This window comes from Microcebus murinus, chromosome 22 (assembly GCF_040939455.1).
Source record: "Microcebus murinus isolate Inina chromosome 22, M.murinus_Inina_mat1.0, whole genome shotgun sequence".
Taxonomy (NCBI): domain Eukaryota; kingdom Metazoa; phylum Chordata; class Mammalia; order Primates; family Cheirogaleidae; genus Microcebus; species Microcebus murinus.
Window position 1 is genome coordinate 24,482,569 of NC_134125.1, and position 27,463 is coordinate 24,510,031.

The 27,463-nt window shown below is 55.6% G+C and overlaps 2 protein-coding genes across 6 annotated transcripts in view; one reads left to right on the forward strand and one right to left on the reverse strand.

Annotated features, from left to right (window-relative positions):
• Positions 1 to 7,128: 7,128 nt before the first annotated feature.
• On the reverse strand, positions 7,129 to 20,026 carry RAB36 (RAB36, member RAS oncogene family). 4 transcript variants are annotated; one of them, XM_020282926.2, is made up of 11 exons: positions 19,905 to 20,026; positions 19,336 to 19,416; positions 17,678 to 17,769; positions 15,735 to 15,800; positions 15,137 to 15,238; positions 13,170 to 13,234; positions 11,612 to 11,663; positions 10,839 to 10,920; positions 10,575 to 10,665; positions 8,947 to 9,066; positions 7,129 to 8,508 (listed from the first exon to the last, which is right to left on the reverse strand). In XM_020282926.2, the coding sequence occupies exons 2-11, from the start codon at positions 19,402 to 19,404 to the stop codon at positions 8,444 to 8,446; spliced, it is 804 nt and encodes a 267-aa protein (XP_020138515.2). In that variant the 5' UTR covers positions 19,405 to 19,416; positions 19,905 to 20,026; the 3' UTR covers positions 7,129 to 8,443. The 4 variants fall into 4 exon arrangements, with proteins under 4 accessions (XP_020138515.2, XP_075852855.1, XP_075852854.1 ...); XM_075996740.1 differs by lacking the exon at positions 19,905 to 20,026 and adding an exon at positions 19,628 to 19,771; XM_075996739.1 differs by lacking the exon at positions 19,905 to 20,026 and adding an exon at positions 19,582 to 19,771.
• Positions 20,027 to 22,477: 2,451 nt separating this feature from the next.
• Positions 22,478 to 27,463, forward strand: part of RSPH14 (radial spoke head 14 homolog) — a 70,237-nt gene continuing 65,251 nt past the window's right edge. Inside the window, exons 1-3 of one of the 2 annotated variants that reach the window (XM_020282924.2) lie at positions 22,478 to 22,556; positions 23,685 to 23,930; positions 24,600 to 24,702. In XM_020282924.2, coding sequence (XP_020138513.1) covers positions 23,732 to 23,930; positions 24,600 to 24,702 — 302 coding nt within the window. In that variant the 5' untranslated portion in view covers positions 22,478 to 22,556; positions 23,685 to 23,731. Of the gene's footprint in view, positions 22,557 to 22,577; positions 23,093 to 23,684; positions 23,931 to 24,599; positions 24,703 to 27,463 lie in introns of those variants that run through there. The other variant, XM_012749293.2, reaches the window with a different exon arrangement.

Sequence of the window (27,463 nt, forward strand, 5' to 3'; positions counted from 1 at the left end):
GGGGAGCGAGGTGTGGGACTCCTGTACTCCCGCTCAGTTTTGCTATGAAGCTAAAACTGTTCTAAAAAATTAAGTCTGTTTAAAAAAAAATTTTTTTTTGTTTTTTTGAGACAAAGTCTCACTCTGTTGCCCAGGCTAGAGTGCCGTGGCGTCAGCCTAGCTCACAGCAACCTCAAACTCCTGGGCTCAAGCAATCCTCCTGCCTCAGCCTCCCAAGTAGCTGGGACTACAGGCATGTGCCACCATGCGCGGCTGATATATATATATATATATATATATACTTTTTTTTTAGTTGTCCAGCTGATTTCCTTCTATTTTTTTAGTAGAGACAGGGTCTTGCTCTTTCTCAAGCTGGTCTTGAGGTCTTGAACTGAGCTCAAATGATCCGTCTCGGCCTCCCAGAGTGCTAGGATTACAGGCATGAGCCACCTCGCCTGGCCTAAAAAATTTTTTTAAATAGAAATAAAGTATTGTACTGATAGGTGCTACAAGATGGACGAACCTTGAAAACATTATGTTAAATGAATGAAACGGTCACAAGAGGCCAAAGATGGTCTGATTCCATTTATATGAAATTCACAGAAGAGGCAAATCCATAGAGACAGAAAGGAGACAGTGGCTACCTGGGGCAGCGGGGATGGGAGGTTGAGGAGTTATAGCTGATTCATATGGAATTTCTTTAGGGAGTTATGAAAGGTTCTAGAACTGGATAGTGGGTAATCCTAGCTCTCTGGGAGGCCGAGGTGGGTGGATCGTTTGAGCTCAGGAGTTCAAGACCAACCTGAGCAAGAGCCAGACCCCGTCTCTACTAAAAAAAAAAAAAAAAAAAAAAAAGTTAATTGGCCAACTGAAAATGGAAAAAAAAAATAAAGAAATAGAACTGGATAGTGGGGATGGTTGTACAGACTTGTGAATATACTAAAATCCATTCAATTGTACCTTTGAAATTGTATAGTATTTGAATTATATCTCAATAAAGCTGTTATATTAAAAAACAAAAACTGGCTGGGCACGGTGGCTCATGTCTGTAATCCTAGCACTCTGGGAGGCCGAGGTGGGAGGATCATTTGAGTTCAGTTCAAGACCAGCCTGAGAAAGAGCGAGACCCCGTCTCTACTAAAAAAATAGAAGTAAATTAGCTGGACAACTAATATATATAGAAAAAATTAGCCGGACATGGTGGCACATGACTGTAGTCCCAGCTACTCAGGAGGCTGCGGCAGTAGGACTGCTTGAGCCCAGGAGATTGAGGTTGCTGTGAGCTAGGCTGACGCCACGGCACTCACTCTAGCCTGGGAAACAAAGCGAGACTCTGTCTCAAAAAAATAATAAATACATAAATAAATAAAAAACAAAAACAGTGGCTCATGCCTGTAATCTCAGCACTTTGAGAGGCTGAGCTGGGAAGACTGCTTGAGGCCAGGAGTTCAAGACCAGCCTGGGAAACAAAGTGAGACCCCCGTCTCTGCAAAAAAATTAAAACTTAGCTGGGTGTGGTAGTGCATGCTTGTGGTCCCAGCTACTCGGGAGGCTGCGGTGGGGGATCGCTTGGGCCAGGAGTTCTCAAGGTTACAGTGAGCTATGATGATGCCACTATGTTCCAGCCTGGGTGACAGAACAAGCCCCTGTCTCCACACACACACACAAACCCACCTAGACTGTGGTGCTTTGTTATGGCATCCAAACTAAGTGAAACAGTGTGCTTGTTGAGTCCCTCTCCTCCATTCTTTTGAAACCATACCCCCGAATGCAATTAACAGAATTTTTGGGTCATAGGGCAATTCTGTGTTCCACTTTCTGAGGAGAGTGGGGTTCCTTTTTCTAATTCGCTCAAAGGCACTGTCCAGGTGGGCACAGTGGCCTTGCCATGAGGGTCCCACAGTCTTCAGAGCTCCCACCCGCCCAGCCCTCGCCGGGTGCCCAGCCCGGGCTGGGATCAATAGGCGCGGCTTCTTCCCACTCTCACCACCCTCAGCCCAGCAAGAGGCAGGAGAGAGGCTCAGAGGGGGGCAGTGACACACCCAGTCCCACAGCAGCAAGTGGGGCCCAGCCTGCCCCGTTCCCAGATTGGTGCTCTTGAACACCGTTCCGTCGGGCAGGACTGCCAGTGCGCCAGTCACGGAGCCACGCAGACGGCGGGGCACTCCAACCCCACCCGCGTGGGAGGCTGAGGCTGGATGAGGGCTCCCTTTAGGCAGGATGTGGCCATGTGGCCCCATCCGTCGTCTCTCATCCATCACCTGTCATCTCTCAGCCCCAGGGAGCTGGGGCAAGATCAGAAAACTGGGCCGTCAGTACAGCTGTGCCCCAGCCCTGGCCCCAGCCCAGAGCGAGGCCGGGGGTCTCTGTGGGGCAGGTTTGCCAAGTGAGAAGCCTGTGCTCGCTGGAACCTCTGGCCACACACGGATTCTGAGCGAGAAGGGGTATGGGCCTTCCCTCGCAGGCCTGGGGCCACGGCCTTCTGCACAATCCATTATTGATGCGGCCCCTGCAGCTGGGGAATCCCAGTGGAGTCTCCTGGCTGCTGTTTCCAGCCTTCCCAGAGAGCAGAGGGTTGGGACAAAAGGAGCCGGTTCCCGAGGGATGGCCAGTGAGACAGGCCAGGTGCAGCTTCCAGCACTCAGAGGTCCAGAGCACCTCGGGCCCACCCGGGGTGCCACCCAGATGTCGGGAAAGAAGGAGCCCCAGGCCTGCTTCGCCTCTGGCCACCCTCCGAGTGTGCTAGAAGACTTAGAAGAGTGACCTAGAAGCTGGGGGAGCTTGCTGAGAGCAGCCAGGGACAGCGGCCCAGCGCCTGTTCCCCACATGCTCCCGCCTAGGGCACAGGCTCAGAAAGGTGTCTGGTGGCCATGATGCGGGGAGGCCCTGGAGGGGGCAGGAAGGATCTGCACTGCCTGGAAGGAGGTGTGTGACAGCCACACATCCCAGCTGCCCATCAGCTTCCCTTAGGGGAAGGCTTGACATATGGGAGGTGACATTGGGAGGCGACATTGGGAGGCCACAGCAGATGGCAGAGGAGCCTTGGAGCTGCTGGGAGGGTGTCTCATCCCACGCAGCGCCCGAACCACCTAGTCTCCAGGAGTGGCCTCTCCTGCAGGAGAGGAGGGCCCTCTCTGAGCTGAGTGTTGCTTCTGAAACCACTGCCCCCATGCCTTCTTTTGTCCCTGCCTGGGCCCCCGGGATTGCCATGTCCCCTCTGAATCCCTTATAGGTCCTGAATTCCTTGTCTACCTGCCAGTGACTTCAGGGGTCTGGAGGAGCAGAGCTGGAAGGAACTACCTCCCAGTCCAGCCCCACCTGCCTGGCCCCAGGGTTTACAGCCCTTGTCTAGACTTGCTGGCACCTGCGCTGCGGGCTGTAGAAGGAATAATGGGAGAATGCAGAGGGCCAGGCTGGGATGGGGCTCTGGGAAGGCTGAACTCATGAAGGAGTAAGAATGAGTGAACCTGTGAATTTATTTATTTTTTGACAGGGTCTGGCTCTGTCACCCAGGCTGGAGTGCTGTGGCATCATCATAGCTCACTGCAGCCTCCAACTTCTGGGCTCAAGTCATCCTCCTGCCTCAGCCTCCCAAGTAGCTGGGACTACAGACATGCGCCACCATGCCCAGCTAACTTTTCTATTTTTAGTAGAGATGGGGTCTGGCTCTTGCTCAGACTGGTCTCAGACTCCTGACCTCAAGCGATCCTCCCACCTTGGCCTCCCAGCCTGCTAGGATTACAGGTGTGAGCCACTGTGCCTGGCCTGAACATGTGAATTTAACCAATCTTCTGTCTACTGCTATGTTCAGTTACCTAGATCGTAGGTAACATTAGCTCTCCTGGCTTAAGATGCCCCACGTCCCTCCAGAGAACGATGTTCATCTGGAAGGGGGTCCCATCCTACCCTCCAGGCTGAAATGCATCCTGGGGGTCTCAGCAGCAGGGCTGGGAGGAGGGCCGGGCTGGGGCAACCGAGCACAAGGTCGAAGGAGGCTGAGTGTGCCCTGCTCTGGTCTCTGCGGGGCCTGCAGCAGTGGGCTGGGGAGATTCACTGTGGGGGTGCGGGGAGCAGGCTCTGATGGGGAGGGCTCAGCCAGGGGACACTAAGGATGGCTGGGCATGGTTGGGGCCATGCAAATAAACTGATTTTGGGAGTTACAACCCTGGGCAGCAGGGGACTGGGACCAAGTTACTGAGGAACACAGTAAGGGATGGGGCCACCTGGAGAAGGGTTCCCACTGGGGTCAGAGGCCAAGCAGGGGTGGGGGCAGAGAAGAAGGTGCTTACATGTGTCCTTGTCTTTTCAGCTGTCTGTACCTAGGTCTCCTTACCTATTAGCAGGGACAGGGCAGTTGTGACAGCCAGCCCACGGCACTGCTGTGATTAAAGGAGCTTCCCCTCAAGCACTTTGCTGCACACTGGCCTGGCAGAGTGAGTGCCCTGTAAGTGGGGGTTCTTGCTACTGCACCCCACTCTTGGATGACCTCTGCTTTTGGGGATGCTGGGCCAGAATTTCCACCAAAAGTGGGTTTAAGCTGATGGTGGTGCTCGCTGGGGTCAGGGGTCAAGGATGGGCCTAGCCCTGGCCTATGCCCTCAGGGAACTGAATTGTAAAGTAGCAGTTGTTACCACGGTCACATGAGGTGGCACCATGTGACCCGCCGCTCATTCTTTCGGATGCTTACTTGGCAGGCTGGTGCTGGGGACACAGTGGTGAAACAGGCCACCACAGCCATCAGGGCAGTAAGGGAAGAATGATAAATTTAGTGATGCCTCAAGGGTGACCAGGATCGGATAAAGGGTGGCCTTACCCAGCTGGAGAGGCCAAAGCAGTCTTCCTTGAGGAAGTGCCTCTGCAGTGAGTTCATGGGGAAAGATCAGAGCAAGGAGCTGTTCCCTGGCAAGAAAGACCTCACCTTGCCTCTGGACAAAGGGGAGAAGTAGTTCCCTATATTGATCCCCAAAGTATCAGGCCTCCAGCAATTCACCCTCTTATGAAGTCTCCTCCCACACTGACTCTGAGCTTTGGCCAAAATGTCCCATGGCAGCAAGTATGATGCAAATAGAGGCTTGACAAGCACTGAAATCCTGGGGCTTATCTTTTGGAACACCCCTGCCTGGAAACCAGCCACCATGCTGTAAGGAAGCCCAAGCTGCTGTGTGGCAAGGCCCTGCCGAGCATCCACACTGAGGCCAGCACCAACTGCCAGTCATACAAGTGAGGCCATTTTGGACCCTGGGACAGATCTTGGGACTGCCCCGGCCACTAACCATGGAGCAGAACAGTCAAATCACAGACTCACGAGAAATGAGAAATGGTTGTTACTTTAAGAAACGAAGTTTTGGGGTGTTTTGCTATGTAGCAGTAAATGACCAAACACCCACCCCTGCCCTCTACATCCCAAGTCTAATCCTTTCCTGTGCACAGAACGTCTCCATCTGGCATGGGACTCCTTCCACAGACCTGCCCGTCTTTGCCTTGGAATTTTCTGTTGCCAGCTCCTGCCAAAGTCCTGCCAAGACCAGAACATGGGCCCCAAACAGCCTTCACTGGCTGATGCCCCGTGAATGTCTTGGGGTCAGACAGGACTCCAGAATCTGCACGTGAGTGGTGAGGCACAACTGCCTCTGGCCACCGAGGAGAGCGAAGCACAGGATTGTCCCCAGGTGGTGCGCGTCTTGGGTCAGAGCGCTGTGTGTCTGCTGGGAGCATGTCTTGCTCGAGAAACCTTCCTGCCTCCCTGAGACATCTACTGAGCCCCTCCTGTGGGCTCTTCCTCCTGGAGGTGCTGGGGGAACAGCAGAGGTGACAAGGTCACCAACCTGGTCTTTGGGGTCCCACAGATCACTGGGGCACAGAGCCAGACACGGTCAATCACACCTAGGGTGACAAGTGCTGTGAGAATTATGGGGGTGCCCACAAAAGCCTCCCACAGTAGGGGTGTCCCAGCTGTGCTCAGAAGAGGGGCAGGGGAGCCCAGGCAGAGGGCCTGGCGCCTGCGGAGACTGCACTGTGACCAGGGATGAAGGCTGGGGCACAGGGCCCTGTGGGGTGCTGGACCGGGCCAGGAATTGATGGGAAAAGACCTGCTTCAAGGTGTGCCCAGCAGGAGAGAAAGACAAATGAATTATAAACAAACAGATGGACAGAGAGCAGGGAAGGGGCCAGGGGAAATGGGGAGAAGTGAAAAGGTGTTTCTGAAGCATTTATATATGGTCTCTGTGGTCTCTTGCTATGTCCTAGCTGCAGGGGTCTGCCTCCCTGGGCCCAGAGGACCAGACCAATCTGCCCAACTTTCTCTGCCCCAGAAATTTCCTGCCAAATGTTGAGGATGGAGGGAATGTCTCTGTTGACTCCTCGTATCAAAGTGAGGGTGTGTGAGCCACACTGAAGTGATTCCCACAGAGAAGATGCTACATCAACCCAGAGCGGGGGACAGTGCAGCCCTTGCATGTCCCTGGAGGGCTTAGTCTCCTGTCCTCCCAGGCCAAAGATCAAAATCAGAGAGGTCATGGCGGTGCCAGTCAGGGCCTGCAGGGACCAGCTGGTGTATCTCGGCGGGTAGCACGAGCAGAGTTCCATGAAGGACCACGCATGGAGGTGTGGGTGCACACCAGACAGCGGGGCTCGAGCTCAGGGCTGGTCACAGCAGGGCCACACGCCCCACCCCTGCAATGTCCTGGGGCCGGAAGGGGCAAGGGAGCCATGGACAGACCAGCCCACCATGGCCCGGCTCTCCCCTGCTGTGAAGCCCTGCATGCCAGGTCCTCCCTAACGCACCCCCGATGCCATCTGTACCCCCGCAGGCTGCATTTAGTGGACCAGGCTGGGGGCCACAGTCCAGAGGAAGGGCCTAGCAAGGCCTGTTTTGGAAATCCTGAGTGTGCAAAGCTCTAAGTTCCAGGATGGCCACTGCAGCACCATGGGGAAAACCTAAAAGCTCGATACAAACTGGATGTCATCTAGGGCAGGTCAGACGAAGGGGACCTCCCATCACACGAAGGAAGACTGGCCACTGCTAAAGGAACACGCAGGCTCTGCATGTGCCCGCAGCGAGAGTGCCGGTGGCAGCTCCCCAGGAAGGCAGGCTGCCAGGGAGTGTGTGCGCACGACGTCACTCTGGCGAAACGACAGAGCCGATAACGCTGTGGGGGTTTCCACTCAGTATTTTATATGCTTTGTGCTGTCTTGTTTCACGGGGAGCACACAACAACTTTAAAAGCAATTTGCATGAGGAAGTGTTTTATATATGTAAAAAATAAAAAGAGAGCTAAAAATACAGTGAAGAAGGAACACACAGGAAGAGATGCCAGTGTTTTTCACTAATTGCTACTTGGTGATCGCTGTGTGGCGATGAACATTTGCGGGGCACCTGCCGCGTGCCAGGCACCGGGCGGCCGGCGCTGACCTGCAAAGTGCTCACCATCTACAGGACTCGGGTGGGGACGCCGGACGTACCCGCCCGCCTACAGCACAAGGTGGGTGGGTGGGGACGAGGGGGCATAGCCAGGGTGACAGGACCATGGGGCTGGTTCACAGCGGTGAGGAGACCTGTGGACAAGCACTCTTGGCAGAGGGTGCTGCTGCCTGCCCTGTGGGCGCAGGAGGAAGCAGTGGAGACGGGAACATGCTAGACTCTGGAGGCCTCCGGAGCCTCTGGAGATGTGTGGACGCCACTACACAGGGCCTAAGAGACATGCAGGCCAGCAGGGGAGAGGGACGTGGAGGCGGCAGTGGGCACGGGCCTGGCATGGGTGCCAGGGCAGGGCAGCACCACGCTCAAGGGCTGCTGAGGGAGTTACCCCAGGGTGGCTGTGCAGCCCTCCTCCTGCAGCAAGCCCGGAAAATTCACCATCCAGATGCCTGCCCTGCCCAGGGATGCCTAGAGCCTGTGGCAGAGTGACAGTGGACAGCAAGGCTCAGAACTCCAAGGCCCAGAACTACAAGCTTCCTACAGACAACAGAAAACTCGCGGGGGGACGTTAGGTGGGTTCTCCCTCAGGTGCCGACTTTGGCAAGCACAGGTGGGCTGGAACACGGTGATGAGACGGGCTGTGAGGCCGCACCCAGGATGGCTGGGAGAGGGTGCTGGTCAACTGCTGATGCAGGCCAGGGCGGAGCGTGTGGGCCGGGGCAGGAGTGTTCCCAGTTAGCAGTCCTGAGGCCTTCCAAGGCCAAGGGAGACTGAGGACCCTGCACGTGTGACCAGCCTTTCAGGGGATCACTGCAGTGCCCCCTCCCGCCAGGCCATGTGGGACCCCCAGGCAGCCAGTGGGGGGCCAAAGAGAAGTGGCCGAGCCCTGGGGCGCTGCACAGTGGGTGGGTGAAGGGCCCAGAGCACAGGCCTTCCACACCTCAGAGCAGACATGCTGCAGAGCTCGGACTCCATGTCACCCTCCACAGGTTCCGAAGCTGCTGCCTGTGAGCGTGGGGGCGTGGAGGCCTCTGGCGCAGGTCCCAGCTAACAGCAACCCAGGCTGGAGAGCCCCCTGCCCTCCTGGCTCTCAGGTGAGCTTCCCTTCATTCCTGGAAGGAGGGGAAAAGTAATCTGCCATCAGCTAAGTGTCAGGGCACACCCCGACCCTGACAGCCAGAGCTGTGAACTTGGGTTGTCAGTCAAGGCCTAGATGACTTGGCACAGGCCAGGAGGCCTGGGGTGCATCCCGGGTGGTGGGACAGAGTGGGCGAAAGCACAGACTGGAAGAGCCAGAGCCAGGCCATGTCTGCAGAGGCTAGGGCGCCCAGCCAGCCCACGAGGAGGCAGACAGGAGGGCCAGAAGGAGTCTGAGCTGGCAAATGGGGTCAGGGAGGCTGTAGGCCCGAAGGCAGGGTGACGCTCAGAGAGGAGTACCAAAGGACATCAGGGAGAAAATGGCAGGGTCACAGGTGACAGGAGAATGGGTGTATGTGGATTTTAGGCCCCGAGCCCACTCCCCAGCCCAACCCAGCCACGCCTGTACGCACGGACGAGGTCTCCGTCGCCGACCTGGAGCTGGGCGCTGCTCCGCCTCTCCAGGTCCTGCAGCACCGAGTGCTCGAACGACAGAGCGGCTACTCGGCTGAAGAACGCCTTCACATTCTCCCCTGTGGGCCCGTGACACAGCCGTGACCCCATCCGCCTCTGCCCTTGCCCCTGGTTGCGTCGGCTATGGGAGCCAGGGCAGCCCACCCTGAGGCTGGCTCGCACCCCTCCCAGAGCAGCCCTGACAGTGACAGTAATAAGCACAGCAGGGCGCGCCCCCCCCACGTTAGGCAGGGCCCGCCAGCCTGACCTGGCTCCATCCCACTCCCGCCCCCCAGTTACCTGCCCAGGGCGCTCCCTCAAACCTCTGAGCCTTCCTTTCTCAGCATCTACTCTTCCAGTCAGCTGCTACTGAGCACCTGCTATGGACCAGGAGCTGGGAGGGCTGGAGCTCAGGACAGACATGTGCCTCTGCTCTCTTGTCACTTTCCACAGCTGCCCAGTGGGGCCATGAGGATTAATGCGCTCCCACAAGGAGCCTTTGTATACCCTCCTCCAGGTGGAGGCGCTGGCCATCGTGGAGCAGGCTGGGCTCCAGCCCCCAACACGCACACTGTGCACTGCCTTGTGCAGCTAGCAACCTGGACATCTGCACGGGCAGGCCTGCTCGGCCATAGCAAGCTGTCTGTAAACTGTTACTCTGGCAGGGAAGGGCAGGTTCTCACAAGGCAGAAGGGACACTGTTGGGAAGGGCAACAGAGGGCACCAGGCGAGGCACTGAAAGGTGTTTGCATTGGCATGACCCACAGTGCTCACTCAATCCCTGGCCTGATATGCACTGTCCCCCCCTGCCTGGGGCAAGGACTCCTGGGCCCGATTCCTGAGTCTGCAGAGCCCCAGGGCCCATGTGTGCTGGGCCCTGCACTCACCTTCACTTCATCCCCCAAAGGCCTGTGTTTTCAGTCTGCTCTTTGCATCTCTACATTTTCTAATTTTTCCTCAGCAAGTACGTGTGGATTTTTGTGATTTAAAACATGCTTTTTCATTAACAAAAATGATAGGGATGGCCTCAGCCTACTTCCCAAATGAAGGGACTGAGGCTTGGGGATGCTGGGGATCTTGCCAGGGGCTGGAGCCGAGCACTGCCAGGGGCAGACCAGGTGGGGAGTGGGACGGGTGAGAGTGGGATGGCTGGAGGCCACAAGCCATGACGACACCCCCTTACAGGGCCTTCTGCAGGCCGGTGGTGTCACACAACTGGCATCCGAGGGGCAAGGGCAGGACAGTGCTGCCGTTACAGGTGTTTGGATCCCGGCCCTGTCACCTCCTCCCCTGTGTTCCTGGAAGTGACTTCACAGGGATAAAAGGAACCTGCCTCACCGGTGGTTGGGGGGGGGGTTGCCTTGGAGAACGTGCTGGCGCAGCATGGGGCCAGGGTCGATGTCCCCCCCATAAGGCAGGCCCCCCAACCTCCTAGAGATAAGGGGCCTCCTCTCAGGCAACAGAAGGCGCTGCCAGTCGCCAGCAAGGCTGGGCTGCGATGCCAGCATGCGTGGGGCCACAGAAGGAAAGGCCTGGCCCGAGAGCAGTGCTCTGCCCCCACCACGGCGACAGCCCGGGCCCCACTCACCGGTCTTGGCGGACACCGACCAGTACTCAGCCTGCATCTCGTTGGCCAGGTGCACAGCCTCCGCTTCGGCCTGCTCACACGCTGCCCCTGACTGGAGAGGGGCCCTCGCTGACCCAGCAGTCGGCCCTCCTGCGGGGAGGCCCCTGGGGCCGGCAGCTGCCCCTTCCCGCGTGCCGCCTCCCTTCCACCCTCCCTCCTCAAACTTGGGCTAAGGGTGGAGGCATTTTCCTGCGAGCCAACCAGGCACCCGGCCGCTCTGCTCACCAGAAGGTCCTTCTTGGTTCCCACAAGGAAGATGAAGCAGGAGGTGGCCGCGTTCTCCCGCAGCGCATCCGCGAGCCACTGCCTGGAGTGCGCAGGAGAGACAGGCTGAGAGACGCCGCCCACGCATGCGCCCAGAGCAGGGCATGGGGTTGCACACCCCCAGGGCTGGGAGGTGCAGGGAGGGCGCCTTGGCCCACACCGGCTGAGCTGGACACTGGTCCCACAGAGGGGTGGGACACAGGAGCACTGGTCAGGGTTGGAGGAGACACCACTCTGGCCCTGGCTCTGCCTGCACCCTGTGAGACCTCGGGTGAGTTCTGCACTTTTATCAGCCGGAACGATCACACCCGCCTCCCTCCTAGGGTTTGGAAGCTGCTGGATGCAGATGCCCCAGACAAAGGTGAGGGGAGAGGGCTTTGGTCCATTAGCCAGACGGCTCCCAGCACAAGCAGGATGGCCTCTCAGAATTGGTCGCATTGCCGTTCTCTGCCTAAGAATCAAGTGGCAAGTTCGTGTCCTTTCAGACCAGACTGGCTATGAAGTTTTCATGGCTCAGAGCAGGGTGACCATGTGGGGCCCCTCATTCAAACATCAGGACTTTCGAGATGGCGACAGGAGAGTATTAAATCAAGTGCACGCCCTTTGGAGCACGCGCCCCGGCGCCACTGTGCTGGCCTCGCACTCGGGGGCGGGGGCGGCCACCGCTGGCCTGTCTGGGGGCCGTCAGGCAGCTGGCTGGACCTGGGGAAGCGCGGGCCGCGGGCTGGACTCGCCTGGTGTGCGCCAGCGTCTGTGCGTCGGAGAGGTCGAAGGCTGTGATGATCACTGGACACCCGGAAGCAGCCGACCGCGACCAGCCACCGGTGGGCGAACAGTGCGACAGAGGGGGGCTCTTTGTCAAAGGCGGGGCTCGGGAGCCGCCTAGCTCCTGAGGAGCTGCCAGGGCGGCCCCCAGGCACTCAGCGCCAAGCCCCAGATGGAGGCTGCCCCAGGACCCACCTCCCACCGCCCTCCCTGCGTGCGCCCAGCAGCCTGGCCCCAGGCAGAACCCAAGGAGGGCGGATGAGGGGCGTGGGGCACATGGGCTTTGGCGTCGGGGACCCTCTGCCGCTCACAGCTGAGGGAGCTCGGGTGAGGGCCTTAACAGCTGACAGCCTCAGTTTCCCCCTCTGTAAAATGGTGAGAATGATACCTCTAGCTCTCAGGGTTGCTGTCAGGATTAAACAAGAGTGGCTGTTTTCAAACGCTACTAGTCCAGGCCCTGATTCGGGCAACTTTCAGCAAATGGCAGCTGTGGCCCTGACGGTGATCAGCAACAACCAGCCTAGGAAACTTCTGTAGGTAGTCCCCGCCCTCAGCTCCTGTGGTGTTGGGTCCTAGGGGAGTCCTGGAGGACATTCCTGGGAAATGCTGCTCAGCTCACCCCGGGAGAGTGAGCGGGGCTGGCAGGGGCTTCCGATGCACCTGGCTGAAGGCCACAGTAGAGCCCGCTCTGCTCCTGAGGCACAGGGACAGGGACGACAGCAGCCAGACCCGCACACCCATCCCCAGGAGAGAAGCACGCACCCTCCCAGAAGAGAGAGGCCCACGGTGGCGGAGGCTGCAGGAGGCCACGCAGCCACGGCAGAGCTGAGCTCCAACCCACAGCCGGGCACTCATGGTTTGTTTCCTGATTTTGCTCCTTTCAAATCACAATGAAGGGGTTGTGACTTTCTTTCTTACCGCTACTGAGTAGACATGATGGCACCCTGTAATTTGAGTCTGGTTTTGGATGCGTCTGGCAGTTCTCTCACATCTCCCACTGAGCTCCATCTCTGCCTCCCCAGGGAAGGTGCAGCCGGCAGAGGACCCTACACTGTCAGGCCCCCCCAGTGCCTGGGCTGCCCTCCGCCCTGGAGGTGGGGGTGCTGGGGACCCGCAGGGACCTGGCAGTCCTCCTATGGTCCCCTGTCACTCCTCTCTGGCCCAGCCCCCTCCTGCTGAGACAGGACAAGCCTCTCCCCACCCCCTGGAGTTGGATGCAGCTCTTCCTTCCTGGGGCCTCTGGACAAGTACTTCCCTCTCTCAGGATCTTTCTGAGCTGATAACTGGAGCTGAGACTTAAAGCCAGCACCCACCACCACAGGGTCCCCAAAGGATGTGATTGCCAAAGCCAGCCAGATGTAAGGGCAGTGTCCCTGTCCCCACACAGCAGCCCAGTGTTTTCTCAGTGGTTCCTGGAGGCCAGAAAATGGGTGGCTGCATGGAGGACCTGGGTTTCCTGCTGTGTAGCCGAGCAGGGAGCCCCTGGGCTGCATATGGCCGAGGCCCCTGACATCACATGCTGCTTACCCTGGGCACCACGGTAGTAGGCAGATGCAATGCACTTGAACTTCTCCTGCCCGGCTGTGTCCCAGCTGTGCAGTGGGAGAGAGAAAGGGAGAACAGTGGCAGGTTAAACAATGGAAGCGTTCTGAGCCAACGGGTGAGTGGGATTGTGGGTAGGAGACATGGGGGCCCACGCCAGTGTGTGGGCTTCAGGAAGTGCCTGTTGCGACCCTCTATCCCTGGCCCCAGGCCAGGGCTCTGTTACTTGCTTATGCGTGACTGGGACGGTGCTTCACCTTCTGCACTGCAGTCCCAGGTCCCTAACGGGGCACCCACAGGTGACTCTTAGCAGTTAGCTCCAGCTCTCTGGAATACCCTGTTGAGAAGGATTTAGGTGCCCTGGATCCATGGAAAAGAATGCAACAGTCAATTAATGATGTCTCCAATGGGCATAGTTTAGCAGAGGGAAAGGCCCACGTGCTGAGATCTACTTGCCCTGGTTTAGAACAAGGCAGGTGCTCAATATGCAGGGGTGAGTTGGGAAATCCACCCTATTTTAAAGTAAACAGATCAGAATTTAACTTTTCTCAGTAAACTGAAAAGTAGACAAACCACAAACAAGACATCAATGGTCTGCAATCTTTTTCAAGGGATCCAGCACGACACACAACTTTTTCTGTAGGCTTCATTTTTTCATTAATTCACTACTATTTTCTTTCATTTCTGAAGAAGATTCTGGGAGCAGGCGCTGGGGGTAGGGCACACTGGGAGGCTGGCAACAGCCTCAATGTCAGACGAGAGGCTGAGCCGGGATGGTGACCGTTTTGTCCTGGGCCCTCCACTGAGATATAGCCTGTGGTCACAACGGTGAGCCCGGCCACTAGGCACTCTCTCTCGCACCCCCAGGCTGCTCCCACGGGCGCTTGCTCTCCCAGCTCTCCAGCTGCCGCTGTCCTGAGGCCCTGTGTTTTCACAGCCTCTTTTGCTCTGGACTGACCCTGTACTCTCCCTTGGGCAAGATTTGGTATCCCCTGACTGCAGAAGTGCACAGGGGCTGCGGAGGTCCTGAGCTGAGGGGCGCTATCCTGACAGAATCAGGACTCACATCCACAGGCTCCGCAGGCTCAGCCCAAGCAGGGCCAGAAGGCTGAGGAAGGCACCTGGGAGATAGAAAGGGGAAAGGAACCAGGACAGAGACCTAGCGATTGCCAGCAGGGGACAGCAGCAGCCACAGAGGAGACCACAAGGAGGGGAGGAGCCCCTTGGGAGAGCAAGGTCTGGTGCCTGTGCATCCTCCAGGTGCTTGGGGAGGGGGTAGGCCAGGTGCAGAGCAAGGCACCAGCTGGGGTGGAACAGGTTGAGCTCTGGGGGGAGTCCTGGGCCCTGGTGAAGGAAAGCAGGGGGAGGGGAGGAAGCCAGTGGGCCACTGAGAGGCAGGTGCCTGGGGCTGGCATGGAAGAAGACAGACAGACAGACAGGGGTGGAAGGAAAGCAAGGGGGGGGGGGACCGTGAGCCAGGGAAGTCGTGTGAGCAGGAAGATGAGCATGTCAGGCCTGAGGAAGGCTGTAGACGGTGCTGCCTCCCCACTGGGCCCTCCCTGCCTGAGCATGGCAAGCGGGGACTGGATTTGACCCTATTTCACAGGTGGGGACAGAGGCTCAGAGCTCAGAAGGGACTTACCACCCCGCTGACCTGGACAGTGGCATTACAGGAGAGCTGAGGGGGAGGGGCCTGAGCCTGGGCAGAATAGGGGGTACACCAGGGGAGGTCAGGGGTGGGTGGGCAGGTCAGGCTGTGAGGACCTTCCCCAGATGTGATGACAACTGTGGGGACCAAGGGGACTCCAGGGACTCGGGGAGCCAGGAAATATGCTTTGTCCAGACAGGTGCTTGCTGAGCAGCGCCACAGGGTGCAGTGGAGGAGGAGCTCCCCAAGGTTTCCGGTGTCTCCAGGAAGCCCACCCACAGCCCTGCGGAGAGCAGAGACTCACATCTGGAGGCTGTAGGGAACTCCTGCGATCTCAAAGCGCTCGATCTCAAAGTCCACCCCAATGGTGGCCTTATAGTCTCGGTCAAACGCATTCTTGCAAAACCTGTGGGAGGCAGGGAAGGCATCAGAGCAGTGTGCACAGAAACTTCGCTCAGGACAGTGTGAGTCTGCAGCCAAATGTGATCCACCGATATAGGATTGACAAGGAAGTAATGGCCCAAGGAGGCCATGGACAGACAGAGCAGCCACCAAGAACGGTGTGCGGGAAGGGAGGCTGCAGGAGCCCCGAAAACACTGCATGTTAGAAACTGAGTGAAACTGAGCATCTATTCATAGGGAGGGCGGTGGAGGGTCCAGCCCATGGCCCCCGGGGGACAGTGTGACAAATGCCAGCCTCCTGGGATACCCACTGTCTTCCCAACCCTATCGTCTCCCCAATTTCGTGCACCCCTTCCCATCTGGCTCCCACCAGGCTGAGGCACAGTGGTTCCTGGCAGCCACATGGCTCCCACTATGACAGTGTCATCTGGGCTACCCAGCAGAGGTGTGACAACTTGGTGCTGGGAGGTGTGGCCAACGGGGCCTAGGAAGCCGTGTACCTGTGGATAAGGCTGGTCTTCCCCACGTAGAGGTCGCCAACGACAACCACCTTGGAGAGTCTGAGCCTGTGGGAGATACATCCGTGTTGTTCTCAAGCAAGGTCTCTGGACACTCGCAGGCCTTTCCTTTCCTGAGCTCCTGGACACAGGATGGGCCACCCTGCTGAGACACTCTGTCCCCCAAACCCCCAGCCCTCAGAGGGGAGGGTAAGAGAGGCTGCGTTTGTTCTGGGGACTCTGATGCCTCTGGGGTACACCCCAGACCCCACTTGGCCAAAGTCCTGGTCCTGAGGTGGACGTGACAAGAGGCTGAGTCACAGGCTGAGAGGGCAGAGGCAAAAGCCCAAGGTGGGCTGGGTCACATCCAAGCTGGGGGAGCTACGCTGAGGGTGCAGACACGCCACTTATGTGCGGGGGGCACCAGCGCAAGGGTGGGTGGGTGGCCCTGCACCCAACCTGCCCCCTGGGGCTGTGTGCCTGCCTGGGCTCTGGCTCCTTGCAAGCAGGCGCTCCCTGACCAGGACACCGCTGTCACCTGCTCCCTTGGAGGTGTCCGAAGGGTCAGAAAGGCCAAGGGGCACAGCATGGGCAGGATACAGGGTTGACACATCTGGGCTGTGGCTTGAGGCAAGTGGGCTCTGAGGTTCTTGGGCTCCCTGGAGACGCTGCTCACTGACAGCAGCCATCAGCCTCACCCTGTGTGTGTCCTGCACTCTGCACTGCAGCATTTCTGGGACTGGTTTGTTTGGAGACAGGGTCTCGCTATGTTGCCCAGGCTGGTCTCAAACTCCCGAGCTGAAGTTCAGCCTCAGCCTCCTGAGTAGCTGGGCCTGCAGGTGCGCAAAGCCACGCCCGGCTTCCTGGGACTTAGACTTGAAGACTTTCTGCAGCTCATCCCAAAGGAGCTGGACAGTTGCAGCAACCAACCTGAATAAACAGCTGACAGGCACTTCCTCTGCCTGCAGACAGCAAGAGGGCACCTCTGTGTCACCTGGTGACCTGGCCTGCAGTTCACCTTGCCATATCTGTGAGGTCAAGGGCTGTGTCTACCCTGCTCCCGGGTGGCTCTCTCATTCTGGAACAGCCTGGCTCTCACCCCATTTCTTAGACAAAATGAAGGAGTAAAGGTACTGGCTAAGGTCTTGAGGCAGAACCCTCTGTGCCTCAGTTTCCCCACCTCCAGTCAGGGAGATGAGCTGCATGCAGCACCGGATGTGGCACCAGCACTCCCTGACTGGTGCTGTCACTCTCATCCCACGATCACAGCCTCTTCGGCCACGCTGATCCAAGCTCTGCCTCACTCTGTGCAGCCTTGGGGACCTCCGAGCTGGGCTGCCTTCCAGCCTCACCACACTGTGTGGCACCTGTGAGCTCAGCCAACTACTTGAGGAGACTGTGAGCTCCTCGGGATGAGGGGCAAAAGCAGGCCCTCGTACCTGTTTGTTAAAAGAAGGAACGAGTGTTGCAAAACCCCTGTGCCGGTGGTGGCAGGCGGCAGCAGGTGCTTCGGAGGCAGGAGCCCTCTCTAGCTAAGTCTAGTGAGGAATCCAGACAAGTAAAGCCCCAATTCTGTGAGGTAAGTTCTTAGGGCACAAAAGCACACAGCCCAGGCTAAGGAGAGCAGTTGTAGGGGGTCAGAGAAGACGCCAGAGGACCTTATGCTAAGACCTGAGGGGAAAAGGACAGAGGAAATGAACCTGTGCGGTGACCCAAGGCTGAAAACATCACCTGCATGATGTGCTGGAAAAAGAGAAAGTTGCCCCCTATGGCAGAGGTGTATCAAGTGAAGCCAGATAAAGCCCCAGCTGTCTTCAGGTCTATACTGGGTTGCGCTGGCCTGATCCATGTAAGGGTTTCATTTGTTCGCTCTTTCATTCACACATTCATTCACGCTCTCATTCCTTCCTACCCTCTTATCCCCAATCCAATGCCCTGGGGCTCACCCGACAGTCCCCGTGTTCCTGCGCTGGCAGGCTGCGCTGACCTGCCCATGGAAGTGGTCCTTGAGCTGCAGGCAGGCTTCGGGCGTGTACCACTGCAAAGAGACAGACCCAGACAGACAGACCGAAACATCATCCTGCAAAGCTGGGGCTCCATCCCCCGGGCAGCAAGGGCTGACTTACTTCCCAGCCTTCCCTCCGGAGCCTGTGGCTGGCAGCCTTATTAGCTTTCCCTGCCCCTCTGTCATGTCTGTCCTCAAGGCTCCAGGGTCTTGGGAGTCCAGAGGAGCCAGGCCAGATCAAAGCACCTAGGCTGGGACTTGGAGACTGGGGTCTCCCCTGGGGGGTTGTCCTCTTGCTGCATGCATGTGGCAGGCCTCTGCCTTCTCTGGGCCTGAGACCTCTTGGGGTGAAGCAAGAGGGACAACGAGGGCCTTTTTGGTTCCAAGATCATCCCATACTGTCTGTGGATCTCTGATGACATTTTTGTTTAAAAAATATACATACATGTGCCTGGAAAATGTCCTAGGAAGCACTTTCTGTCTTCCACATTACCTGGAAGGTGGAACCGAGCAGTGGTTTAAGAGCCTGGGCTCAGGGTCAGAAAGAACTGCACACACTCCACCTGCCCTTACCTGCTTTGCCTGATTTATCCAAACTTTAACTTTAACATATGGAGGCAACCACTGGTTGCATGGGCTTAGGTATCGTTTCAAAAATATTTTCTGCATGTATAAACAAACGGACGTTTCTCCCTCCCCCTTCATTTTGACACATGGAAGTGTGCTACACACTCTACGCTCTACAACACACTGCTCCACTCTGCATTTCTGCTTAACAATTTACTCTGGCTGCCACTGCACAGCAGCCCCCGAGGAGGTGCCTCGCGTCTGTGCCAGGAAGCAGCATTATTTGTTTAACCAGCCTCCTCTCAGAGGACATTTATGTCGTGTCTGACTTTCTGCTGTTACAAACTGCTGCAACACCTGTCCTTGTGTACATTGCACACCTATGCCAGGGTATCCACAGAGTACATTCTCCGAAATGGAATGGCTGGATCAAAGAGCAGAGACATCTGCAATGTTGGTAAATATTGTCCCACTGCCCCTATGGAGGTTGCACTGATTGGCATCCTCTGCTGCAATTAACGGTGGATTTTAATAAAGGCAGAAAGGAGCTGTGAATTTTCAGCAGAAATTGAAGGCAGAATGGCAAAGGGAGAGAGCCCCAGATTTGGGGTCAGGAGACTAGAATGCTATCTTGACAGCAGTAATGATGGTGAGAACAACAGCCGCCATGACTGCAAGGCAGCTTCTGTCTATCATGGAGTCACCTCATGTAGCAGGTCTGAGTGGCCCAGCCGCTTGCCCATGGACACACAGCTTAATGAAGGAATCAGGATTCACACCCAGGACTGTCTGACTGCTAAGCCCCTTATAAACCTCCATGCCACTCTGGCACCCAGAGTCACCAGCCACTTGCTGGCCTGCCTTGGGCAAGTCAATGTCCAGTGTCCCAGCTTCCCAAGGAGAAGCCTGGAAAACCTGGCGAGGAACAGAGCTCCCTCGTTCACCTGCTTTATTTCTGGGGGTGAGTGCAGATTGGGGAGAGCCGGTGTGGCCCGGCGTCAGGAGAGCAGTGCATCCGTAATGACTCTCTACCTTAGGGAAGCTGGCGATGACGCGGTCCCGGCTCACGGGGACCCCCAGAGGAGCCAGGGAGGACCTCATCCTTCCAGAATCCTATGGACACAACCAGGGGAGAGAGACAGTTAGGGAGCCATGCAAATCCCTGGAGACTCACCCACGAGTTTCTGCCTAGCTTCTCACCAGCTTCAAAACCAGATCCAGGCCTCCCTCTCCTAGTCTCTAAAGGATGAGACTCCGGGTGAATCCCGGGGGCCTTACACGTCAACCTGTTCCCCGACAGCCCTCGGCCCTCCCAGCGTCCGACCCCTCGAGCCTGCTCAGCCGCTCCTTTTCCTGTCGGGCCCTCTGCGCACTCGGGTGGCTCGGCCAAGGCCTGCGGGCGTCCTCCGCGTCCGACCCGACTCTCCCGGGGACGTGCGCAGGCCTGGCCGGGCGTGAGCTCCGCAAACGTGGCGGCCGGGCGCAGGCCGCGCGCAGGCTCTGCGGGCGGGCGGCGCGGGCGACGCGGAGCCCCGCGACCCCGGCCCCCGTGACGCCCGCGCCGGGCGGGCCGAGGGTCCGACAGGGGGCGGTGGACTCACCCGCTGCAGCTGCCAAGGCGGGGGCTCGGCGCGGCCTGGTCTGCCCGAGGCGGGCGGCAGCGATCACCATGGCAACAAAGGGCACGCGGGACCGGCGGGCGTCTGACGGATGGCGGACGTCGGGGGCGAGGTCTGGGAGGGACTACAGCGAACCAGTCCCGCGCGCTCCTTGCACCGGCGGTCGCCATAGCAACGAGAACCTTCCTGAAGTCAGAGCAAGGTGGCCGGAACGCCCGAGAGCACCATGACAACAAGGGCGGTGCTGGATAGGGGAGTGGGCGGGGCCAGGAGGCCAGAGGGTGGAGGCTGGGCTCTGCGGGGCTGGCCGTGCAGACATTCGCGGTTCTGGCGCCCCTAGACTCGGAGCGGTGGTGGCAGTCACGGTGTAAGAGCTCTTGCTGTGGTATTGGAGTCAAGCACCCTGTAGCGGCAAGGGATGGACATGTCTACCACCTACAGACCTTAATCTGCACAGTTCCCGAACTCCGGACCTCAAGCAATCCTCCCGCCAGGGCCTTGCAAAATGCTAGGGTTACAGGCATGAGCCACCACACCCGGCCCTAACCTGCGTAGTTCTGAATCCAATGTTGTCTGAATATCACATGCCTGGCTTTCTAGAGCTCATGCTTCAAAATCGATTTCCTTAATTAATGGCTATGGAAAAGCTGACCCAAGTCACTGAGCTCCTCTGAGCTAATTTCCGTTTGGACAGTGAGGTATATGTGTGAGGGTAGATGGCCTCCAGAGACTCATAAAACCATGGAACCAAATTCAGTGAGGTCCCCTGGGGTTCCCAGCTTTGAGAACCTACTTGATTTGGCTGCCTTATTTCTCTGTGTCACAAAATGATCCTTGGTACACAGATCTCAGTCAGTCATCTTCAGTTCAAAGCCAAATGTGCTAGAGGCTGATGTCTGATGCCTTTTAATGAGTTTCACTGCAAAGGTCGCAGGCTTAGAGGGTGAATTTAGGTGAGCTGGTCCACCTCCAGTAACTCAAGTCTACTCAGCTATAATATGGACCTGATTATCTACCTCAAAGGTTTGTTGTGAGATTCATGTGAAATGGTGAAAGTGCTTTTAGATTGTAAAACTTGATTCAAGTCCATTAACCACACATTTGTTCTACATTGACGGAAAGCCTCCTGGTATGTGCCTGGCACCAGGGAGGTAAGGAAGCAGAACGGACCTCCTGCCCACCCTTGGGGAAGGTGGAGTCTGCTGGGGGAAACAGAAGTAAATGGAGAATTAGGAGGCGTGCCCGTGTGATTTAGGAGAAGGGAGGATTAAGCTCAGGAATGACTTACTAATTTGGATCTGGGGATGTAGGGAGAAAGAGATCACCTCCAACCCTCCTTTATCTCTTCAGGGGTCCCTGGCTGGATTTAGGAGCCAAATTACCACCAGGCAGATTAACAAGAGAAAAGCATACAAATTTTATTAGTTTTACATATACATGGGGATCTTCACATGACAGTGAAGTCCAAAGAAGTGGCCGAAGAAAGAAGCTTGTATACATTTTAGACAAAGAAAGATAAATTTGAGGAGAGGTGAAAGGACAAAGAAAATCTAGCTAGGGACAGTAAATTGCTAGGGGAGTCAACTAGGAGATATGTGAGGGGGTGGAAAACTAGTGGAAGATAAGGATTACTTTGGTGAGTGTTTATTCAGGTCCACTGCAGCCCCCAATCCCCAGTCTCTGGTGACAAGGGCTGTTTTCCTACACTGGTGCAGGGAGGGCACCCCTCCCAGAGGAATCTTTATGGCTACATGCAGGAGGAGACAGGTCAGCTAGCCCTTTCTGAAACTGCAATTTCTCCTGTGTTGTCAATTCAAAATAATTAATACATCAGTCCAGCATTATTTTGGAATGGCACGTCCTTCACTCCTTCAGGGAGGAGGAAGGCTTCATGGAGGAAGTGTTCACCAAATTGCATCCTGAAGAACAAAGAGGTAGTGTTACAGGCAGCTCAGGCTGTGGGAGAGAACTGGCCGGTTGGGGGATTAAGAGAGTCCAGCATGGTTGGAGGAGGCCAGCACCCAGGACCCTGACAGTAGGCTAGGAGTTGGACCCAGGTCTGAGATCAGTGGGGAAGCATGGGAGGGTTTGATGCCGGTGGTGGCTGGGTCTGGCTTGCTTTTGAGACCCACCACTCTGGCCAGCTGTGCATTGGGTCCACGACTGGGGCCACCATTGGGTCTACCCTAGGGGACGACCACTGTCATTACCGGGCAGTCAGCCTGCAGACCAAGGAGCATGGGCCAGGACTAAGCAGTCTTGGGATCAGGCCTGTGTGATTTGGGGAAAGCTACTGAACCTCTCTGAGGTGATAGTCCCTAAACTGGATAATGTGACTGCTTCATGGGTTTACTCTGAGGGTCAAAGACATGCGCAAAGTATCCAGTACAGAGAAAGGCATAAATAAGTCATTTCCCTTCCTTTTTGTACCTTGAACAAAGCTGAGAGGTCTTTGTTCCCCACAGTAACTGGGGAAAGTAGTGTTGTTCCCACTTTGCAGCCGGCCCTACCCTAGGGCCGTTCGCGCCTGCGCTGTGGGCACCGAGTGTGCAAAGCGCCGCGCAGCGTACACGGCCTGCCGGGGTCGCCTGGCAACAAGGTCGCCTGGCAACGGGCGCCCGGGCTCTGAAGCAGGTGAGGCGGCGGCTGGGGGACAGGGGTCGGGGACAGGGGGACCCCGTGACCCACCCAGTCCCGCTCAGACGGGGCCCATGTCTCCACGCCCCAAGTCACTCTCTTTAATCCCTGGTGGGACTCCCGCAGTCCACGCCCCTTAGAGGAGGGCAGGCCGGTCCGCAGCGCCCACCCTGCCCTGTGAGGGGAGCTCAAATCAGTTAGGGCCGCGCCCCTCCCAGCCGGGCCCTCCTCCCCTTGTCCTCTGGTGCCGGGTGTCAGCGAACCGCTCACCTTTTACTGGAGTAGCATTCCTGCAGGACTGGGGCCTTACTTAGGACCAAACGCATAACAACCATGATAATAATCACAACCAGCATTTCTGGAGCCCTGCTAGGCCAGGCTCGGGTATTTCATTAATATGACGACTCGGGGAGGGAGGGAAGGAGGCACTGACATTCCCTTTGCAGAGGAAGTACCGTGTAAAGGCCGCCCAAGGCCCCAGTCTGGAGCCAGTTCTTTCAACTGCTAGCCCACACTGCCTACAGTTGCTCAAGGTGTGTGTGTGGGTTAAAAATAAATCGCACTTTAACCTTAATTCCTTTTCATGGATGTACTGGAAATATCTGAATATGGGTCCCTGGTGGTGAATGAGCTAAACCTGGATTTGAACGTTGGCTCCTTGTCTTACCAGTTCTGTGGTCTCCAGCAAGCTCCTTGGCTAAACCTCAGATTCCTCATTTGTAAAATATGGTTAATACAAGCCCCCTCCTTATGGGATAGTTAAGTTGGATACTAGTTATTGTTGGCACAAGATAAGCACTTAATGGAGTGATCATCTCTGGGTTTGCTTGTTTGGTTTGTTTTGTCATTTCAATGCCTTTGACTGAAGACCCAGCCTGTAAAGTATCAGGGGTTTCTTAAACACTATTTCATGGGAGAACTCTAGAGTTTGCAGTTTGGGCTGCTACTTACCTTCAGTATGACCTTGAACAAGTTTCTTCATTGCTGTCAGCCTCAGTTTGCTCATCTGTAAAATGGAAGTGAAAATACCCACCCACCTGGCTCACAGTTTTGAAGATCAGATGAGAAGTAGCTTCTATAGTACAATAGTAATTACAACAATTTTTTTTTGGTTCTTTTAATCAGTGATTTCTGTGGAGCTTCACTTTGAAAGCCCTTTTAGGTGTGGAAAGATGGCCGAAGCCCGGATCTCCATGTACCTGCCCCCTGACATCAACCCCACCAAAGCTGCCATTGCCTATGGCTGTCGGGCCCTGCCAAAGCTGAATGAGGAGCTGCAGTCAGAGGTCCTGACGACAAGGCAGAAAGCCCTCATGGCCCTGTGTGACCTCATGCATGACCCTGAGTATGTCTACCAGGCCATTGACATAGGTGAGAGTGTCACAGCCCAAGTAACCATGACTAGGGGCCTAGCATGGCCTCAGACACTGGGTGGAACTTCAGTTATAACATAAGGGTTGATATTGGTTGAGCCTGACCTGGGCCAGTGACCCTAAGTGTCGTGCCTGGGTTACCTCAGTCCTCATGGTGGCCACCTGCAAGGGAGGAAGCATCCCTCAACCAACATATAAGAAAACCGAGGTTCAGGGAAGGGGTGTGAATCTAGGGTTTCCTGATCAATGAATAAAGCAGAATTTTTATTTGCTTATACTGGCTTCCCTAGGTGGTAACCCATTCAAGGTCACATGACTAGTTTGGGACAGGGTCATACATTGACCCCATTTCTCCTGGGGTCAAAGAAATGGCAAAGGCCATTTTCTTAGCCCCATGACAGCCTTTGAGAGAAGGCATTGATAAAAGCGTGCAGGGAGAACCATGCCAGGAGGGTTAGATGAGACGGTCCCTGGGTGTGAGCCCCCATTCGGTGACGATGAGATGCTGTGTAACTGACATGATGCCATAACTCCCCAAAGCAGCATAACTTCTGGTGCCTTCTTGTTGCCCAACGTTGGCTCACCTGTTGACTTCTGAGTTAGTTGGTTTCTGAGACTGGCAAATAGTCTAAGTTGGTTTTTTTTGTTTTTGTTTTCTGCCTTGTAGGCTGCCTGGACAGCCTGAAAGCTTTGCTGAAGGACATCAACGACTTAGTGCGGATAAAAGCCACAGAGGTGCTGTGCATCATGGCGACCCATAACGTGGGCAGGTGGGCAGCTGTTCTGCAAGCCAATGTCACACTGTGGAACCATACTTCTCCCCCTGGGTGGACACCCTCAAATCACTTTGAATGCTTCAAATTTTTGTATGTAGCATGGTCTTTGGCAGGACTTCTATTTGGCCAGAGAAGGCCTCATTGTGAGATGGTTTGCTTGCCTCTGTGGGTGTCTAATTTGGCTTTCTGTTCCATACTAATTTTTTATTTTATTTTATTTTTTGATACAGGGCCTTGCTCTGTCCAGGCCAGAGTGCAATAGTGCAATCATAACTCACTGCAGCCTTGAACTCTGGCCTCAAGTGATCCTCCCGCCTCAGCCTCCCAAAGTGCTGGGATTATAGGCATGACCCACCGCACCCAGTGCAGACTAATTTTTATGTTAGTTCCTAGCTCTGAGCTTCCCACTTTGAAGGTAGAAAGAAAGTTCAGATCTCACATCTATAGCAATTTTGTTTTTTCTTAGATTTTTATGGGGAGCCCAGTTCCCTGTGGCTTTGGCTCCTGTCTCCATGCTCGCGTTAGAATACCAGCCTCAAAGTCAACATCTGGTCTGGGCAGGTGGATTTACCTTCTGCTCATGACATTGAAGTTCTTGGTTTCTGGCACCTGGAAATGTCCCTTTGCATTTTATACTTAAAACAAATTTCATCTAGCATTTTGGATAGGAGTCAGGGTGATAGAGGCAGGAGGGGTTGGAGGTACTTACATCAGCCCCGCTCACTGCTTGACCAGGGATCACTAGTTCTACTTTGTGTTAAAAACAGAACCTCACATCACTAACAACCCCAAGCCCTGTCCTAGGTCTCCCGCAGAAAGGAGACCACTGCCAGTGTGCACAGGCCCAGAGAGAAGGAAGCTAACCGCCTTCAGGTTTCTTTGGTGTAAACGACAGACACCCCTTGAGGGAGGCTTCAGATCATGTGAAGAGTGCTAGGACGTCTCAAAACCCAAAGTTGCCCAACCCTGCCAGTCCCCAATCTCTTGGTGCCTTGGTACTTGACACTGTGTGCAGCCCCCGCCCAGTTGGGTGTGGTGAACAGGTTATGTGTGGGGAGGTGATGCCACAGTTGGTGCCCTAATTCACACACTTTTCACCACAAGGACAGGCCAGTGCTGTGGACCTACCAGTGGAGTGGGGGCACAAGCCCTGGCCTCTTGGGGGGGCCCCACTGTTTCCTACTTTTTGACCTGGGCAAGACTCCTGATTCCAGACTCAGTTTGCTTATCTGAGATGGTGCAGGGAAGGCGCTTTAAAACCTGTGGGCACAGAGGAGTGAAGCATCTCTCATCCTTTCTGTTATTTCCCCCTCTTTTCTGGGCCTGATATGGACAATAGGTAACCCCCACTGAAGCGGGGACAGATGCTGAGAGGAGAGGTCCTTGAAGTCTAAGCAATTATAACAAAACAAAATGCCCAGGGAGGGGACCAGAGACTGTTTGGCAGCACCAGGAGAGCCTGGGCCAGGGGTCTTGGCTGGGCCCACATTAGTGAGGCAGGAGGACATAGCGAGGAGACGGTCCCTGACCAAGGACATGATACGGCCTGTGCGCTCCTTCAACGTTCTCAGAAATGTGGCCAACTTTTAAATTTCCGTAGAGTTCAGTGGTGATCTTATAACTAAAGCCAACAGCTTTCAGAGCCCATCAAGCTCTAAGTAACTGCCTGGAATTGCCCAGGTTGAAACCCTTCTGCCATCTTCTACCCACACAAGTAGTGACGGGAAGGGGGAGTGAGGGTGGCAGCCCTGGGCTTGGCATCTCGTCACCTTGAAGGGTTAATTCGCAGGACATCCTACAAGCAGGAGAGCTTCCTGAGCAGCCTGGCCCCTGCCCTCTTGCTTGCCTCTGGTAAGGGGCACATGCTCTGTGGGCAAACAGAACCAGCTTTCAGAGCATGAGTTGCCTAGGTGACTAGGAACTGACCAAGAAGGACCCCGAAGTCATGGAAGGCCCCGGCAACTCGTGTGTTCCACTGTGCTTTTCTTCTTCCAGAATGATTCAGAACACACCATAAGGTTAGGTTGCGACCCATGCCATAGCAGCACAATTGGCCGGCACCTCCTGTGTGCCACTTGGCTAAGGGCTTCACATGTGACTTCTTATTTATTCCCAAACCCAGCCCTGAGAGATGTGACCTGCAGATGCATATGGGCCCAGCAGTCAGTTGATTAATCAAAAAAAATGAAGAAATGATATATTTCCTTGAAATAGTTCATTTTAACTGAAAACACAAATAAGGCATTCCCACAATACCTGTGTAGGCCCAGGCATTTTTCTTGGATATGGGTCTACTGGTTGGCATTTCCTGTCATCTTTTTTGCTTAAACCACACTCATAACATCATCTGGTTTGCAGCATTGGTTTCTTTAGAGTAGACCAAGAACTCAAAAGACTTCAGTGAAATCATCTGTATGCAAAATACCTTCTAGAATCCTTTATAATCATCTTTTTTTTTTTTTTAGAGATTCACTTTTGAGTCTTTGCAAAGCATTCAACTTTTTCTCATAAGAAAATAAAAAAAAATCCTCATCTAGTTGGCTTACCTAATATTTATTAGCATATGAAGGTAGTAACAAAGATAACAGGTGTGCATAGGCATGGGGGCCAGGGCAACAAGGATGGTGAGGTGCTGAGCTCGCTCCCCTGCCCCTGGAGGTTCAGGCGAGATGGGTTCTGAGTTTCTGCTTATTGTTCCCATTTCACAGACGATAGGACTGAGGCTCAGAAGAGTGACCAGTAAGGATCTAGGGGC